Here is a 17,576-nt window from a genome sequence, read left to right on the forward strand (position 1 = left end):
GGAAAGCTTGATGCTAGGACAAGGTCCGTGAAACAAGGCTTGGAACTTGGTCCTGGAGGCAAGGAACTGGAGTAGTCCACACACGATCTCACTCCACAAGGTGACGAATTGACTCCGCAAGGATTTCCTTGCGGGTAAACACCTATATAGGATCTTGTTTTCCCGCCAAGGAACACTTTCCCTGGGGAACAAGAAACGAAACCTATACTGTGTCCAGATGCATGACTCCTTAAGATTTCCCAAGGGAAACAGGCTTAATCAGCTAATTGTCTGGCAGCAATCCTGGCGCTTCTGCGATTCGCCTCCCTAGCGCCTCAATCTTGATTATAATAATCCCGGCGAGAAAATGGGGGAGATTTCTGCTCAAGGCTTGTTTGGCTGACTTCTTGTGGGCAAACATCTTGCAGGTGCGAGGGCTCCAATTCTGGCTGAAAGGGTGGGAAACCCAAGTTTTCCTCTTCATCTGCCACCATAGTACTAGGAACGGGACTACATGGCCCATGAGTCATCACACCTGCCCACATGAAGCCTTCCTCCACCTGTTTCTTCCCCGTTGTTTTGCCCAAATATTCTTTTCAGACTTTATATTATGACATGTCTTACAGTCAAGTTACATGATCATGAAAGCACACAGCAATTATATAAAACAATTCTATACAGTGATACCTTGACTTAAGAGGTTAATTCGTTCCGTGTCTGAGCTCTTATTAATCCGTTTTGGCCCTAAAAAACCTTCCCAACTTTTTGTTACATGTTTCTCAATAAGTAAATGCACTTTATAAATAAGTAATAATGTATAAATGCACATTCAGATGGAACAATAAAAAAGAAAGAGCAAGTTTAAAATGGAAGAAGCACAAGGTTGTGGTAAGGAAGCACATCTGAGGCAACAAAAGGTGTGTAACACCAACACAAAGCCTGCAGATTCATAGGGAACAATAAAAAAGACACATCCACTTGAAAATGATCTAAGCACAAAGTGATGGCAAGGAAGCAAAAGCACAAAGTGAAGAGGCAGAAGCATCATTTTCTTCATAAAGTACTAATTCCAGCCTCCCTCTCTCTCTTACTCTCTCTCCGTCTCTCTTCACAAAGCCGAACTTACCAGGAATAAAAACTACACAAAATAATCTAACCCAAAGTTCCTCAAAGCGGACAAGGGCAAAGCAGACAGCAATCTCCCAAAGCAGACAAAGAGGCACAAGGCTGCCTCCTCGAAGCCCTAAAGCCCTGTACTCTCGCGCTAGTGCTCCCTCTGCTATCTCAAAATGCTCTCTGCATGTCAAAGCGAAACCTGGGCCGAGGTTCACTCAAAATGCTCTTAAGTTAAGACACTCCTGAGTTGAGGTTGCACTGTATTTAGTAAAAAGTATCTTCTTATAGTTTATATGGTTTAAGACAGGGGTCCCCAAACTAAGGCACAGGGATCCCGCCACTCAGGCACAGGGGTCAGATCCTTCCTACCAAAGTCCTTTCCCAGGCCCACACTATAATCCTTCGGCTCACCCCACTACCACTGCTGCCATTCACAGCCCTGCTGCTACCGCCACCCCTGCTTGCTCTTTACCTCTGCTTTGCTTTCCTCTTTATCTCCCTCCAAAATAGAGGAATCCTCCACACCGCCTTCTTCCTCCTCAACTCTCCACTGCTTGTTTTCCTCTCTCTCGCCTCCCGCTCCCAAATGGAGGGAATCCTCTCCTCCCCATTCTCGCTCCCTCCAAAACGGAGAGAGGGAGGAGGCAAGGAGAAAAGGAACAAGTATTCAGAAAGCGTGGTGTAGTGCTTTGACTCTGGGACTCTGACTATGAACGCACTGGGTGACTTTAGGCAAGTCACACTCCCTCAGCCTCAGAGGAAGAAAATGTCAGAGCGCACGGTTTGGATAAACACACATGCAGCAGAAGATCAACGAAGAATCACTGGCACCAATAAAGAGGCTTAAGCCTGTCTGGCTATCTACAAAAAGATTTACTAACAAACGGAAAACTCTCAAGACAATATATTCAGAGAGGCAGAGAGCAGAGGGGGGAACAGATAACACAGCGAGCTATTTATAACCACCCCTGCTGTCTGATGCAATACACAGTTAACTCTTTACACCAGGGGTCCCCAAACTAAGGCCCGGGGGCCGGATGCGGCCCTCCGAGGTCATTTACCTGGCCCCCGCCCTCAGTTTTATAATATAATATATTGTATATACATATAAGATTGATAATAATATTATAATGTAATACAATATAACACTAATAATAATACCATATAATAATATTAATTATATATTCTATATTACATATAATATTACTAATAATATTACAGTATAGTGACATAGTTCAATATAGTAATATATAATGCTAATATTGTGCTATGCTAATAATATAATATATTGTATGTACTAATAATTTGTAAGCCACTCTGAGTCCCCTTTGGGGTGAGAAGAGTGTGATACAAAATGTTTTTATTTTTAAATATTGTATTGTTCTTTCATTGTTGTTGTTGTTGTTGTTGTTGTTTTTGCACTACAAATAAGACATATGCAGTGTGCATCGGAATTTGCTTGTATTTTTTTTTCAAATGATAATCCGGCCCCTCAACAGTCCGAAGGATTGTGGACCGGCCCTCAGCTTAAAAAGTTTGAGGACCCCTGCTTTACACACTCGCATAGTGGACAGCAGACAGCATGATGCAATCTCCAGCTCACATTGCAACACTATAACTCAATGACATTTAAACAACTCTATATACAATCATTCCCACTTCAACAGAAAACGTCAAACTGCCTAGGATTCAATCTTAACAAGGAAATTGTCTGAAACAGTTGCCCTAGGGTTGCCCTAAACCTGAAACAACTTGAACAACAAACTATATTCCGAGTCCCGAACAGTCTGAGGACCATGAACTGACCCTCTGTTTAAAACCTATTTCTCTGGCACAAGGATTGTGTTCCATACATTTGGAGAGATGAAGGATCCATGTGTCTTTATGTCAGATAATGGAGAAGAGGAGACAGGAAGAGAAAATTATTTACTGTTTTATATCCCCCCCCCCTCATTCCCGCATAGAGGGACTCTGAGTGACAAACATATGGTTCCATTTGATGGCGTTTAACATTAAAAAAATATTCAAAATGCATAAAATAAATACATATAAACTCTCTCGTGCAGCACAGAAGAAGTCAGTGGGCGGAAAAGGGAAATCTGGCTTTTCCAAAGGGATCATCCCAGTCTCATGAGGCCGAGAAGGGAGCAGCTGAGGCGAGGCCCACGTGACCTGCATCCCAGGATCCGAGCCCAGACCATCTCCTTTCACCCGGTTCAAGGCAGGTCACGTGGGGAGGGAGGGAGGGAGGGGCAGGGCAGGCCCAGGAGAGGGCGGCGCATGCGCAGAGGCGCCGCCGTGGCCCCCAGAGCACCACAGGCCTCGGAGTGTCCCGCTCCCTCCCTCACAAAGGCCGGGCCGAAGGGGGGGGAGGGGCACGAAACGGGGGGGAAACGAGCCCCGCCCCCACTCACCTCTCCCTCCTTCTTCCCGCTCTCTCTCTCTCTCTCTCTCTCTCTCTCTCTCTCTCTCTCCACAAGGCCCCCCTTCGCCGCCGCCTCCTCCGGAAGTGAGCTCACAGGGAAAGACGTCGTCGGAGCCCCGCCCCCTCGCTGGACGTCCGCCCGGAAGGAAAATGGCGGCTGCGGGCAGGAAACCCATAGAGGGGCGGGGCTTCGCGGGAGTTGAACGGCACTGGAGCCTCAGAGAGAGAGAGAGAGAGAGAGAGAGAGAGACCGCTTCTTTGTTTTCTCCACGACGCCCAGGATCCGCCAATGGGAATCCTCCTTCCTCTCCGGCGTCATCTGTCTCCGGGCAGGATCTCCCCTGACCGTTTCCTCCGCCATTTTGCCACTAACGGTCATTCTACGGAACCACCAATGGGAATCGGGAGTTGAACGGCACTGGAGCTCCAGAGAGAGAGAGAGAGAGAGAGAAACTCGCCTTCTTTGTTTTCTCCACGACGCCCAGCATCCGCCAATGGGAATCCGCCTTCCTCTCCGACGTCATCTGTCTCCGGGCAGAATCTCCCTTGGCCGTTTCCTTCGTCGTTCTGCCACTAACGGTCATTCTGGGAACCCGCCAATGGGAATGGGGCTCCTGCGGCAGCGTCACTAGTCTCCAGGCAGACCCGCCGGCGCCTTCCCTCCCTAGTGCTGCTGCTGCCCAGTCCTGGCCGGTGAAGAGGCCAAACTCAGGCCCACAGGTTCCCTCTCTCTCTCTCTCTCTCTCTCTCTCTCTCCCGGTGAGTCTGGTCCCGAGGCCTCCTCCTCCCTCCCTCCCTCTCCGGCCCTCCCCCCGGGACACAGGCCACGACCCCGGTCACCACGGTTCCAAGGGGGACAGGGAGACAGAGGGGTTCCCGTGGGTGTCTGGAGAAGAGGGATTGGGAGGGGATTCAGGAAGAAGGGCGGGAAATGGCCTCCACGAGAGGAGAGGAAATTGGGACAGAAGAGGAGGGAGAAAAGACATGGCCTTTGAGGGGGGGGGGAATACAAGTAAATATAAAAGGGTGAAAATAACACTGGATGCAAAAATGTATGGAATATTATGGGTCCACAGTATAACCAATGGTGTATATTTAAATATACAGTAGAGTCTCACTTATCCAACATAAACGGGCCGGCAGAACGTTGGATAAGCGAATATGTTGGATAACAAGGAGAGATTAAGGAGAAGCCTATTAAACACCAAGTTAGGTTATGATTTTACAAATTAAGCACCAAAACATCATGTTAGACAACAAATAGGACAGAAAAAGTAGTTCAATACGCAGTAATGCTACGTAGTAATTACTGTATTTACGAATTTAGCACCAAAATATCACGATGTATTGAAAACATTGACTACAAAAATGCGTTGGATAATCCAGAACATTGGATAAGCAAGTGTTGGATAAGTGAGACTCTACTGTATATATATTTTAAAAGAACTATATCAATGTCTACGGTGCAACTGATGAAGAGGAAGGGGGTGGAGGGGGGAAGAGAAGCCTTGTTGTTGTTATAGCGATTGCATCCATATCTTTAACCCAAGCCCTACTATTAGACACATGGCTTAAAATTTTGGAAGATCCAAATGTCCTCTGAGGCAGAAACAAACACAGAACCAGTAGTCTTGCCTTCCCACGCTACCCGGTCTCCTTCCCGCCTTCTTTTCCCGTTCTTTGCATGTATTTCATCTCATTATAACGACTGCCATATAGATCTAAAATATCCATTCCATTTCTTAGTAAATTAGTATTGACTGGGTGATAATTCACAATGTTTGTTATCTTTTCTTCTTTTATTTAAATACTACACAAATATGTATTTGTATATATGTGTGTCGCTCTAAAATATCTAATTAACAAGGCTTGCAACCTTTTATATTCTAATCAAAGAGTGTTGATAGGTCAATTATTCAAAGTCTCTTGAATAAAGAGTTTAGAGATAGTACAAAATGTAACTGTATACTATTAATAATATTTTAGTCAACAGATCCTGCCGTGGTCATCTTCCTTTGCTTCTTTATGAATTCAATGAAGGGTTTCCATTCTTCTTGAAGTTTCTGTGTATTTGTTTGTTGTACAGCTAAAGTTAGTTTGTCCTTTTTGGCCATTTCGAAACCTTTTGTTGTCCAGTTTTCTGGTGTTGGCATGTCTTCTTGTTTCCATAGTTTTGCGTATTCAGTTCTTGCTTCTGTTGTCATATAAAGAAAGAGTCTTTCTTGATGTTTCCCGGTAGAAAAGGTTCTGGTCTTAGTAGGATTTTTTACTCTAGAATAGTTTCCATGTCTCTGTGGATTTTTATTCAGAATTTCGTTAGCTTTTGGGCAAGTCCCAACATGTGTGTGTGTGTCTGTATTTGAGAGTTTTTCTGGAGTTTTGTACCATCTATGTATCATTTTGTTGAAATTTTATTTAATTGTGTGACTCCTTGTAAATTTTAGTCATTTTTACCAGAGCTCTTCCCATTCTCAAGTCCAAACCGGGTCTGTCATCATACCTTGGATCATATAGTTGTCATTTCTGCTGCTACTATTGCTCAAAAGCCTGGTCCCACAACCTTTCTGCCTTTCTTTCAGAGAGGAAATGTGATTTTGGGATGAGAATTTCGGAGTAGAGCCTGTGGAGGGATTTCCTTCCCTTGAAAGAAAGAAGAGGAGGAAAAGCATCTTGGGTACGGTTGGGTTCTTCACCAGAGTGGTTCCAACATGGAGAGACCCAACTCACGTGGGCCTGAAGGAGGACCTGGGGGCAGTGGGGAATCCTGGGAAAGAACCAGACATGAGTCCCTGAGTGTGGACCTTGACAGCTCGGACACACAGCGCCAGCGCTTCAGGCAGTCCTCCTACCAAGAGGGTGAAGGACCCAGAGGGGTTTGCAGTCGTCTCCACGATCTGTGCCGCCAGTGGCTGAAGCCAGAGCAGCACACCAAGGCCGAGGTGCTGGACCTGGTGACCCTGGAGCAGTTCCTGAGCATCCTGCCCCCAGAGATGGGGAGCTGGGTCCGAGAGTGTGGGGCAGAGACCTGTTCCCAGGCGGTGGCCCTGGCAGAAGGCTTCCTCCTGAGTCGGGCCGAGGACAAGGAGCAGGAAGGACAGGTGAGAGCATTCCCTCTGGGTTTCACTAACCTGGGGACTGATGGACAGGTTGAACGTACATCCTGCCTTTCTTCCAAGATGGGACCGATGTGGGGGATAAGCAAGGCCCTGCTCCCTCGGCCTCTTTCCCCACCTGCTCTGCCCCTCCATCTCTACCCTCAGCTTGGTTGATGCTCTGCTCAAGATAGAACATAGACAATGATGGGAGGGGGAGGGGGGCATTGGTTCCAAACTAGGTTGCCATCTCAGAGTTATTCTTTCCAAAAAGGTCTAGAGGTCTGTGATATTTCTGAACTTTTCCCAAACTCCTTCTGGAATGCTCTGTGCTCTTCCAGGCCCATAATAATAACTCCATGGAAGTCCCTGCACCAGAGGAATCTCCACCAGACACCACCCAGAGTCTCAGGCAGAAGGAGCTGAAGCGGGAAGGAGACGGGGCTGCCGCCTTGCAGGGTGAGAAGGAACTCTTCTGGGAGTTTTGGGGTTTTGTGCTTCAGGGGGATGATAAATAAATTAAATTATTGTTGGACTTGTTGTTGTTGTTATATGTACGCATTGGGTTGCTAACAGTGTGATTTCAGTTTGATTTGTAGTTTTCTTTCTTGTGATAGGGCTGAAAATGGAGCCTTCAGTGTCTTCCCAGGTGGGACCCTAAGCGAAGATGAGTCTTGAAACTGAGCTGGAAGACAAACAGACAGCAAAGAATCACTTTAGTCAATTGAAACACCAAGCCCAGTGCTAGTTTCAGTTGAACATTCTCACAGCAGGGCTTGTGAGATCAAGTCCTAAACCCTCACATTGTACATCTTCTTGGGCTGTTGAATGCGCCTGTGTTCTTAGGGCCGTTTCCTCATCGGTCTCTTTATAGGACTGCAATTGTCACCTCTGAGGCCTGTTTCTGTGACCAGCTTTCCACCCCTTGCTCTCTCTCCAGGGTCTGGAATGATGCTGTTGCTGAATCCTCAGTCGTTTCTCCCCCTTTGCGATGGAGTGGGACTGAGTCAGGTGAGCAGAAGGATTCCTGGGAGAGGAGGACTGGGCCTGCCGGGGTGCCTTTGGTTCCAGGCTTAATCAGCAAATATCTGTTTAAACAGACAAGATTAAATACTTTTCCTTAGAAGTGGAATACTGAAGGCACAATTGCAAACATTTGCAACAAGGAGGGGGAAAAATGAAGAGAAAACTAAAGAAAGCAGAATGGATGTTCAAAGAACTTTCAACGGAGCTAAGCTTCAAAAGGGACATGTACAAGAAATGGGAAAGAGGGGATCACCAAAGAATGTAAACGAGTAAACTGCATAAGTCGGGAAAAGGCCTAACCATCTAAATCAGAAAATGAGGTCAGAAGAAGAAATGAGCCAAGAGTAGGGTCTGTGCCTGGAGAAGGTGGTGAGATGCAAACCAGGGATAGGGAAGAGTTAGAACATGGCCTCAGTCTTCTCCCAAGAGGAAATCGGTATTCTACCTGAGCAAGATGGAGAAATTGGGAAAATGCAACCCAAAATGGGTAAAGAAGTGATCCAGGAATACCTGGCCACGCTCAATGAATCCAAGTCTCCAGGGCCAGGTGAACTACACCCAAGAGTATTGAACTAAAAGCAGTAATCTCAGAACCACTGTCAATCCTCTTTGTTCATTTTTGGGAACAGGAGAAGTCCCAGCAGGCTAGAGGAGGCAAAGGTTGTCTCTGTCTCCAAGAATGGACCAAAAAGAGGTCCCCTAACAATGACCATCCAGTTATCTTGACCTGGCCCATAAGCAGTTGGAGCAGCTGTTTAGACTCTCGAATGTTTATAAGGAGGGGATAGTTTGATGTGGATCAATTATCATTATAGAGGGAGCGGATCTGTTTGTTTGCTATTATGCACTCTTTATCGAACCAATGTTTGGGTCTGACCCTGGGTTGCCTCGGCATTCTTTGCCAATCGTATAATTTTTAAAGGATAGGTTTTATAAGGGATTCAAACCCGGTGATGCCTCCTCGAAATCTGGGATTTCAATGATCATAGTTTCTATGGACAACACTTCCTAAGAGTTCAAGATATCTAGGCACACCCCCTTCATCTTAAGGTTCCGCTTCAGCCTGGTGTATTGTGGGTAGGCTTGTCCAGGTGGGGAAGTGCTGCTTCTCTCCAAAACCAGGGGAAGTGGGAGATAGATGATCACTAAAGCAAGGAATTGTCGATACCAAATGAATGACTGTCGCTAGCTATGGAGAGTGAAGTCAGAAGATAGTCTATGACACCAGAGCTCCTTGGTGAGACCAATGTATATTCTCCAGAGTTAGGAAACTGAGTAAGTCCATTTAGCCGGGACAGGTTGAGCTGCGTGGCCATTTTGGTCAGGCTCTTTCTGGCTTGGTTGCACGCTTGGTCCTTAGAGTGTCGGGCTTCTGGTGTCAGGAGAGAGTTGAAGGGATCTTCCTCCAGGCCCTCTTCTCTCAACACATTTACCAAACTAGATCCTACCCTTGCATTGAAGTTGCCTGTTATCTTGACCTAAATAACAGGGAAGATGTTGGAACAGATCATGAAGAAGGCCGTCTGGAATCACTTAGAAAAAAGGCTGTGATCACTGAAGGGCAAGATGGGTTTCTCCAAAACAAGTCATGCCAGACTAATGTGTTTTTCAGTAGAGTTACACGCTTGGTAGATTAAGGAAATGCAGTGGGTGTAGCACCTCTTGCTTTCAGTAAGACCTTTGGAAAAGCCTTCCATGGTTTTACCAACAACTAGTAAAAAGTGGGCTGGATAATACTCCTGTTCGGTGGATTTGTAATGGTTTGAGCGACAAAGGGTGGAGTGCCGCAGGGCTCTGTCCTGGGCCCAGTACTGCTCAACATGCGTATCATATTTTCAGATGACACCAGATTAGCAGGTATAGCTGACAGTCTAGAAGATAGGATCAGAATTCAAAATGGCCTGAACATGGTGGAGAGCTGGGCCAAAACTAACCTAATTAATTTCAACAAGAATATATGTAGGGTAGTACACTTAGGAACGATAAAAATGCCATGCACAGGTACAGGATGGGCGACACCTGGCTTGACAGTCATTCATATGATGGGATCTTGGAATGTTAGAGGACTACAAGTGGAACATGAGCCAACAATGTGATGCAGCAGCTGAAAAGAGTATGAGATTTTGGGCTGCATCCCAAGGAATATCGTGTCTAGATTGAGGTGACCTTCTTTCTGCTATGGCGAGACCTCACCTGGAATAATACTGTGTCCAGTTCTGGGCTGGAACATGCTCAGATTCCATTCCTGATTCTACATATCAATTAAGAAATGGTTCTGACTGTGACCAACCCGTCGTCTCTAGAAAGCTTACAACTGTGTCATGGAGGCCTTCGCCCTTTCCTTTTCAAACAACCAACAGAAATGTAAATCTACTTTAAAGAATTTCTTGTCATTATTTTCCTTGACATGTGAGAAGGGAATTTTTTCTTCTTCCACCAGGGCCCAATCGCCTTTGAGGACGTGGCTGTGGATTTCTCCCTGGAGGAGTGGGTTCTCCTGAATCCGGACCAGAAAGCCTTGCACAAGCAGGTCATGGAGGAGATGAATGGGATTGTGGACTCTCTCGGTAAGGCTCCCTCACTGATGGGGATTTCTGTTTCAAAAGGCAGTATTAGCCTACATCATCACAGTCACTGAGGGTCTGCAAGGCAGGGCTTGTCTTAGAAATATATGAAATAATAATAATAATAATAATAATAATAATATAACATTAGCACCAATTCAGACTCAAGTGGGAAGATTTCCATAACGGGTCAAATCGAAGTGTCACAGACAGAACGCCACCAGATAAGATTCAACACAGTTTATTAAAGATACAGAACCAAAAATGCCCGTAAAAGACAAAGGGCTAGGCAAACACTCGCCTTCAATATGAAAAGATACTAAAAAACGGTTCAAAAGATAAACCGGATTAAACAGGAGTTTAATCCGGGTTAAACCAAAAATGCTTACTTCAGCCTGGCACTTTAAACAAACAAAAGCTGGTAAACAAAGATTCAATGTAACGTAAATAACCGGCAGCAGATTCCTCTCTGCTACTCAACAGCTGTGGTTGAATAACTAAGTTGTTACTCCTCCGTGCAGCAAGCGAACTCCGGGTCCAAACACATCAGTCAGGGCAGAAGCGGTCAGCAGGGTCCCAATCCGGTCCAAGGTCGAAGGCCAGGTACAGACGTCTTTGGTTCACCAGTTCCACCGATAATCACAGAAGGGATAGTCCGAGGTGGTAGTCAGTCAGTCAGTCCAGCGTCAATCCAGAGTAGGCAATTAATGTCCGTCAAAAAGACGACGGAGGTCCAAGCTATTAAGATTAAACACAAGTTGCACAGGAAAAGCCCACACAGTTCCTCCCGCCGTCTATGCCCAGTGTCCTTGGTAACTTACGTATTCAGCAAATGAATCACACCCGTCTTCAGGAAGTTCCCAAACAAAAGCCCAAGCGTCCGTCCAGATTACCTTGCCCAACGCAATTAGCCCTGGATTCTAAACCCCATTTTATGCCAGTTTACAACTCCTCATCGCTGTCAGCTGTTACCCTAATTCCAGGTGCCTCATCATCATCCTCCTCATCAGAGCTAAAACACCTTTGACTACGCCCCACAGCATCCCCAGCTGTGGATCCCGTCCCATCCCTCCAGCTCGTCCACGGGTCTAATCCTGCAACCCCCCAGTCGCCTCCCATACTATCATTGCCGGTGGCACCCAAATCCTCCCTCACATGAGTCCATTCCATATCATCCTCCTCTGAGCTAACCATCTCTTCCTCCATTCCCTCGGTAAAAGCCTCAAAGGAGTCTTCGTCAGCTGGTTCTGCAAATAAGTCCCGCAGCCTTTTCCTTTCTCGCTCCTCAAGAGAGTCTGACTCCCGAGGACTCTTACAACCACGTCTCCCAGTATCGGAGCCATAAGGCTCAACCATAACACGAAGCCCCTCTCTCTCTCTCTCTCTCTCTCTCTCAGTGTTTGTGTGAGAGGCAAGGAGAGGGAGGAAGCAGATTGGCTGGAGAGAGGGGCCGGAGAATGGTTGATCAAGCATCAACTGTGGAGCCTCTCAGAATCTCACACAAGGATAGGGTTAGGGTTCTAGAAACCACAATGACACACATCGAGCAACAGGAAGAAGCAACGGGGATCGACATCATGGTGCCGTAAAGATGGCGAGACTTGGCAGAAGAGAAATGGCAATCGTCGGAAAAGCAGGCAAGGGTCACAGATTTTAAAAAATCTTCACAAGACTGAACTTTTTAGAAATTTAACTTCCGACAGTGTTGTTTTATGCAATTCTGTATTTATAGTCAATTTTTTAGTAGTAAATATTTTTTGTAGTCAATGCTTTCAATACATTGCTATGTTTTGGTGCTAAATTTTTAAACACAGTGATTTCTCCATAATGTTACCATGTATTGAACTGCTTTTCCTGTCAATTTGTTGTAAAACATGATCTTTGGTGCTTAATTTCTAAAATCATAATGTAATTTGACCTTTGATAGGCTTTCCCTCCTTGTTATCCAACATTTTCACTTATCCAATGTTCTGCCAGCCAGTTTATGTTGGATAATCGAGACTCTGCTCTACTCTGAAATTAGGTATGGGATCTTCTACGTTGGAGCGGAAAAATCCAATCTTAAGGGAGCATGGGAAAAGAGAACTGGGATTGGGGGAGAGAAAGAAAAAGGAGGGAAGGATGGTGAAATGGGTGGTAGTTGGTAAAGTCTAAAGCTAGAGAAAAAGGCAAGCATTTGGATGTGAAGGGAAAAGGCATCCATTCCCCAGAGAGAAGGAGACGGAATAAACAACCGGGCTGGGCTGAGCAACAGGGAGCCTCTGGAGCGTATGTTACTCATCTCTCTCTTAGAGGCTCCAGGCAGACAACCAGGGTCCATCTTCACTGAACAAGGGGAGGGGAAAGGACAACAGGCATATCTTCTTTTCCTCCATGTCTATGTTGTTTTGAGGCTCATTTCAGTCCACTTCTTATCCCACTTCCTTATCACTCACACTGAGGAACGATTGTTTCTGTTCTTCTTCTTCACAGTAGATAACGGGGAGAAGAGCCATGTATGCACCAAGTACAGGAAGCATTTGGGACACAACTGGGCCTTTCGTCGAGACCAGCAAGCCCACAGAGAAGATGGAGGTTCTGCCAGAGAAAGGCCCGACAAATGCAATGTATGTGGGCAGTGTTTTACCCAAAATATGGCACTTGTGCTTCACAAGACACTTGATGTTGGGAAAAGCCATCTTAAAGGGAAAGTATCTGCAAAATGTGTGGTGAAACACAAGAAATTTCACATGGGTCAGGAACCATACAGATGCCAGGAGTGTGGGAAGTGTTTTGTTTCCAGTTCAGCCTTGGTGAGGCTCAAAAGAATCCACACAGGAGAGAAGCCACACCAATGCCAGGAGTGTGGGAAATGTTTTACTGCCAGTTCAGACTTGGTGAAACACAAAAGACTCCACACAGGAGAGAAGCCATACCAGTGCCAGGAGTGTGGGAAATGTTTTGCTTGCAGTTCAACCTTGGTGGGCCACAAAAGACTCCACACAGGAGAAAAGCCATACAAATGCCAGGAGTGTGGGAAATGTTTTGCTGAAAGTTCAGCCTTGGTGAGCCACAAAAGACTCCACACAGGAGAGAAGCCATACCAATGCCAGGAGTGTGGGAAATGTTTTGCTTGCAGTTCAACCTTGGTGGGCCACAAAAGACTCCACACAGGAGAAAAGCCATACCAATGCCAGGAGTGTGGGAAATGTTTTACTGACAGTTCAGCCTTGTTGATCCACAAAAGAGTCCACACCAGGGAGAAGCCATACAAATGTGAGGAGTGTGGGAAATGTTCTGTTTCCCATTCAGACTTGTTGAAGCACAAAAGACTCCATACAGGAGAGAAGCCATACAAATGCCAGGAGTGTGGGAAATGTTCTGTTTCCCATTCAGACTTGTTGAAGCACAAAAGACTCCATACAGGAGAGAAGCCATACCAATGCCAGGAGTGTGGGAAATGTTTTACTGACAGTTCAGCCTTGTTGATCCACAAAAGAGTCCACACCAGGGAGAAGCCATACAAATGTGAGGAGTGTGGGAAATGTTCTGTTTCCCATTCAGACTTGTTGAAGCACAAAAGACTCCATACAGGAGAGAAGCCATACAAATGCCAGGAGTGTGGGAAATGTTTTGCTTACAGTTCACACTTGGTGAAACACAAAAGAGTCCACACGAGGGAGAAGCCATACGAATGCCAGGAGTGTGGGAAATGTTTTGCTTTCAGTTCAGCCTTGGTGAGGCACAAAAGACTCCATACAGGAGAGAAGCCATACCAATGCCAGGAGTGTGGGAAATGTTTTACTGACAGTTCAGCCTTGTTGATCCACAAAAGAGTCCACACCAGGGAGAAGCCATACAAATGTGAGGAGTGTGGGAAATGTTCTGTTTCCCATTCAGACTTGGTGAAACACAAAAGACTCCACACAGGAGAGAAGCCATACAAATGCCAGGAGTGTGGGAAATGTTTTGCTGACAGTTCAAACTTGATGAGCCACAAAAGACTCCACACAGGAGAGAAGCCACACCAATGCCAGGAGTGTGGGAAATGTTTTGCTTACAGTTCACACTTGGTGAAACACAAAAGAGTCCACACGAGGGAGAAGCCATACGAATGCCAGGAGTGTGGGAAATGTTTTGCTTTCAGTTCAGCCTTGGTGAGGCACAAAAGACTCCACACAGGAGAGAAGCCACACCAATGTCAGGAGTGTGGGAAATGTTTTGCTTTCAGTTCAGCCTTGGTGAGGCACAAAAGACTCCACACAGGAGAGAAGCCACACCAATGTCAGGAGTGTGGGAAATGTTTTGCTGAAAGTTCAGCCTTGTTGAGCCACAAAAGAGTCCACACCAGGGAGAAGCCATACAAATGCCAGGAGTGTGGGAAATGTTTTGCTTTCAGTTCAGCCTTGGTGAGGCACAAAAGACTCCACACAGGAGAGAAGCCATACGAATGCCCTGAATGTGGAAAATGTTTTACTCGGACTTCATCCCTTAACCAGCACCAGAGAACACATACAGGCTAAAAAACAGCCATTGTGGGAAAATGTCTGATTTCAAAAGGACCCTTTGAGAAGTTCTGCGTCAGATTTGGTGGAGTCCCGTTCTTGTCATTTGAATCCCTAAGTTGGAGGTCCTGTTCTCTGGAGCAGCAGAAAGCAAGCTCTGTGTGACAATCCCTCAGAGCAGTGGTTCTCAACCTGTGGTTCCCCAGATGTTTTGGCCTTCAATTTCCATAAAGCCTAACAGCTGGTAAACTGGCTGGGATTTCTGGGAGTTGTAGGCCAAAACACCCGGGGACCCACAGCTTGAGGACCACTGCTTCAGAGGGTTAAATATGATTGTCATGTCACCTCATCTGAAAAGAAATAAACCATATGTAATTCCATCACTTGTTCCTTTGGGCTTAGTTTCCAGCTCCATTTCCACCTTGGTTGCAAATGTCCAGTTTGTGAACGTTGTTCCCCTACAGAAACATCCTCCGTTTTCCTCTTTAGTCGGGAATGGTTAGTTTGCATATTGTAAATAGCCGTTATGGGAGGGATCCAGAGTGGGCCCCTTCCCTTTAAGACAGTGGTTCCCAACCAGTGGTCCACGAACTACCAGTGGTTCACAAGAACTAAAATACGGTCTGCCGTCTAACCTTCCCTTCCCTTCCTTTGCCTTCTTTTCTCTTGCTCTTCCTTTTTCTCTTCCCTTCCTTCCCTTTACCCTCTTTTCCCTTGCCCTTCCTTTTTCTCTTCTCTTTCCTTCTTTTGCCTTTTCTCAAGTCCTTCATTCCTTTTTTCTCTGCCCTTCCCATCTTGCCCTTTGCCTTCTTTTCTCTTCCTCTTCCCTCCTTTTTCTCTTGCCCTTCCTTCCTTTTTCTCTTCTCTCTTCTTCCCTTCCTTTGCCTTCTTTTCTCTTGCCCTTCCTTCCTTTTTCTATTCTCTTCCCTTCCTTTGCCTTCTTTTCTCTTGCCTTCTTTCCTTGCGTTTTCTTTCTCTTCGCTTGCCTTCCCTTCCTTTGCCTATCATATGTTATGGACTGGAGTAGAGTCCAATATATGTCTCATTTGATGCCTTATGAACTTGAATGCTTACTGTAACTGTTTTTCTTAATCTGTTTATCCTATTATGGTTATATTATTGATCTTCTCTGATTGGTGTTTATGTGACTTTAATATGTTGTAAGCCGCTTTGGGTCCAGTGAGGGAGAAAAGCAGAATATAAATAAAGATTAATCATCATCATCATCATCATCATCATCATCATTATTTTCTCTTGCCATTCTTTACTTCCCTTTTTCTCTTACCTTCCATCCCTTGCCCTTCCTTCCTTCTTTCCTTGCTTTCCCTTCCTTTGCCTTCTTTTCTCTTGCCCTTCCTTCCTTTTTCTCTTCTCTTCCCATATTTTCCTTTGCCTTCTTTTCTCTTCCCCTTCCTTCCTTCCCTTCCTTTGCCGTCTTTTCTCTTGCCCTTCCTCCCTTTTTCTCTTCTCTTCCCATATTTTCCTTTGCCTTATTTTCTCTTCCCCTTCCTTCCTTCCCTTCCTTTGCCTTCTTTTCTCTTGCCCTTCCTCCCTTTTTCTCTTCTCTTCCCATATTTTCCTTTGCCTTATTTTCTCTTCCCCTTCTTTTGTCTTGCCCTTCCTTCCTTTTTCTCTTCTCTTCCCATATTTTCCTTTGCCTTATTTTCTCTTCCCCTTCCTTCCTTCCCTTCCTTTGCCTTCTTTTCTCTTGCCCTTCCTTCCTTTTTCTCTTCTCTTCCCATATTTTCCTTTGCCTTCTTTTCTCTTGCCCTTCCTTCCTTCCCTTCCTTTGCCTTCTTTTCTCTTGCCCTTCCTTCCTTTTTCTCTTCTCTTCCCATATTTTCCTTTGCCTTATTTTCTCTTCCCCTTCCTTCCTTCCCTTCTCTTCCTTTGTCTTCTTTTCTCTTGCCCTTCCTTCCTTTTTCTCTTCTCTTCCCATATTTTCCTTTGCCTTATTTTCTCTTCCCCTTCCTTCCTTCCCTTCTCTTCCTTTGTCTTCTTTTCTCTTGCCCTTCCTTCCTTTTTCTCTTCTCCTCCCATATATTCATTTGCCTTATTTTCTCTTCCCCTTCCCTTCCCTTCCCTTCCCTTCCCTTGTCTTCTTTTCTCTTGTCCTTCCTTCCTTTTTCTCTTCTCTTCCCATATATTCCTTTGTCTTCTTTTCTCTTCCCCTTCCTTCCTTCCCTTCTCTTCCCTTCCCTTCTTTTCTCTTGTCCTTCCTTCCTTTTTCTCTTCTCTTCCCATATTTTCCTTTGCCTTATTTTCTCTTCCCCTTCCTTCCTTCCCTTCCTTTGTCTTCTTTTCTCTTGCCCTTCCTTCCTTTTTCTCTTCTCTTCCCATATTTTCCTTTGCCTTATTTTCTCTTCCCCTTCCTTCCTTCCCTTCCCTTGTCTTCTTTTCTCTTGCCCTTCCTTCCTTTTTCTCTTCTCTTCCCATATTTTCCTTTGCCTTATTTTCTCTTCCCCTTCCTTCCTTCCCTTCCCTTCCTTTGTCTTCTTTTCTCTTGTCCTTCTTCCTTTTTCTCTTCCCTTCCCATCTTTTCCTTTGCCTTATTTTCTCTTCCCCTTCCTTCCTTCCCTTCCCTTCCTTTGTCTTCTTTTCTCTTGCCCTTCCTTCCCTTTTCTCTTCTCTTCCCATATTTTCCTTTGCCTTATTTTCTCTTCCACTTCCTTCCTTCCCTTCCTTTGCCTTCTTTTCTCTTGCCCTTCCTTCCTTTTTCTCTTCTCTTCCCATCCTTTCCACTACCGAGAAGGAAGGCCCTGTCTCTCATCCCTGCCAATCATGTCAGCGAAGAGGGCGGGATTGAGAGCAGGGCCTCTCCAGACGGTCTTAGACTCCGAGATGGTTCATAAGGGGAGAGACGTTTGGACAGGTAACCCATCCAACACAG

At 45.6% G+C, this 17,576-nt stretch overlaps 3 protein-coding genes across 5 annotated transcripts in view; 2 read left to right on the forward strand and 1 right to left on the reverse strand.

Annotated features, from left to right (window-relative positions):
- LOC107983708 (zinc finger protein 665-like) overlaps window positions 1-17,576 on the reverse strand; it is a 97,584-nt gene that overhangs the window by 24,378 nt on the left and 55,630 nt on the right. For 2 of the 3 annotated variants that reach the window (XM_062972781.1, XM_062972782.1), the window contains exon 3: window positions 10,428-10,940. Coding sequence is in view for 1 of the 3 variants with exons in the window: in XM_062972782.1 (XP_062828852.1) it covers window positions 10,870-10,940 (71 nt within the window). In the remaining 2 variants the exon portion in view is untranslated. Of the gene's footprint in view, window positions 1-3,509; window positions 10,941-17,576 lie in introns of those variants that run through there. The other variant, XM_016998342.2, reaches the window with a different exon arrangement.
- LOC134296869 (zinc finger protein 24-like) lies at window positions 6,229-7,147 on the forward strand. The gene has a single exon (XM_062972872.1). It carries the CDS (start codon window positions 6,229-6,231, stop codon window positions 6,787-6,789), a length of 561 nt encoding a protein of 186 aa, XP_062828942.1. The 3' UTR covers window positions 6,790-7,147.
- Window positions 10,051-15,912, forward strand: LOC134296830 (zinc finger protein 850-like). The gene is made up of 2 exons (XM_062972721.1): window positions 10,051-10,205; window positions 12,675-15,912. The coding sequence occupies exons 1-2, from the start codon at window positions 10,172-10,174 to the stop codon at window positions 14,702-14,704; spliced, it is 2,064 nt and encodes a 687-aa protein (XP_062828791.1). The 5' UTR covers window positions 10,051-10,171; the 3' UTR covers window positions 14,705-15,912.

Source organism: Anolis carolinensis, chromosome 2 (genome assembly GCF_035594765.1).
Source record: "Anolis carolinensis isolate JA03-04 chromosome 2, rAnoCar3.1.pri, whole genome shotgun sequence".
Lineage (NCBI taxonomy): Eukaryota > Metazoa > Chordata > Lepidosauria > Squamata > Dactyloidae > Anolis > Anolis carolinensis.

Excerpts from the sequence above, each read along its gene's own strand:
- LOC134296869 (XM_062972872.1), top strand. The coding sequence starts at position 6,229 with ATGGAGAGACCCAACTCACGTGGGCCTGAAGGAGGACCTGGGGGCAGT.
- LOC134296830 (XM_062972721.1), top strand. The coding sequence starts at position 10,172 with ATGGAGGAGATGAATGGGATTGTGGACTCTCTCG. Across the intron at positions 10,206-12,674 it reads TGGGATTGTGGACTCTCTCG|TAGATAACGGGGAGAAGAGC; the intron begins GTAAGGCTCCCT and ends TCTTCTTCACAG.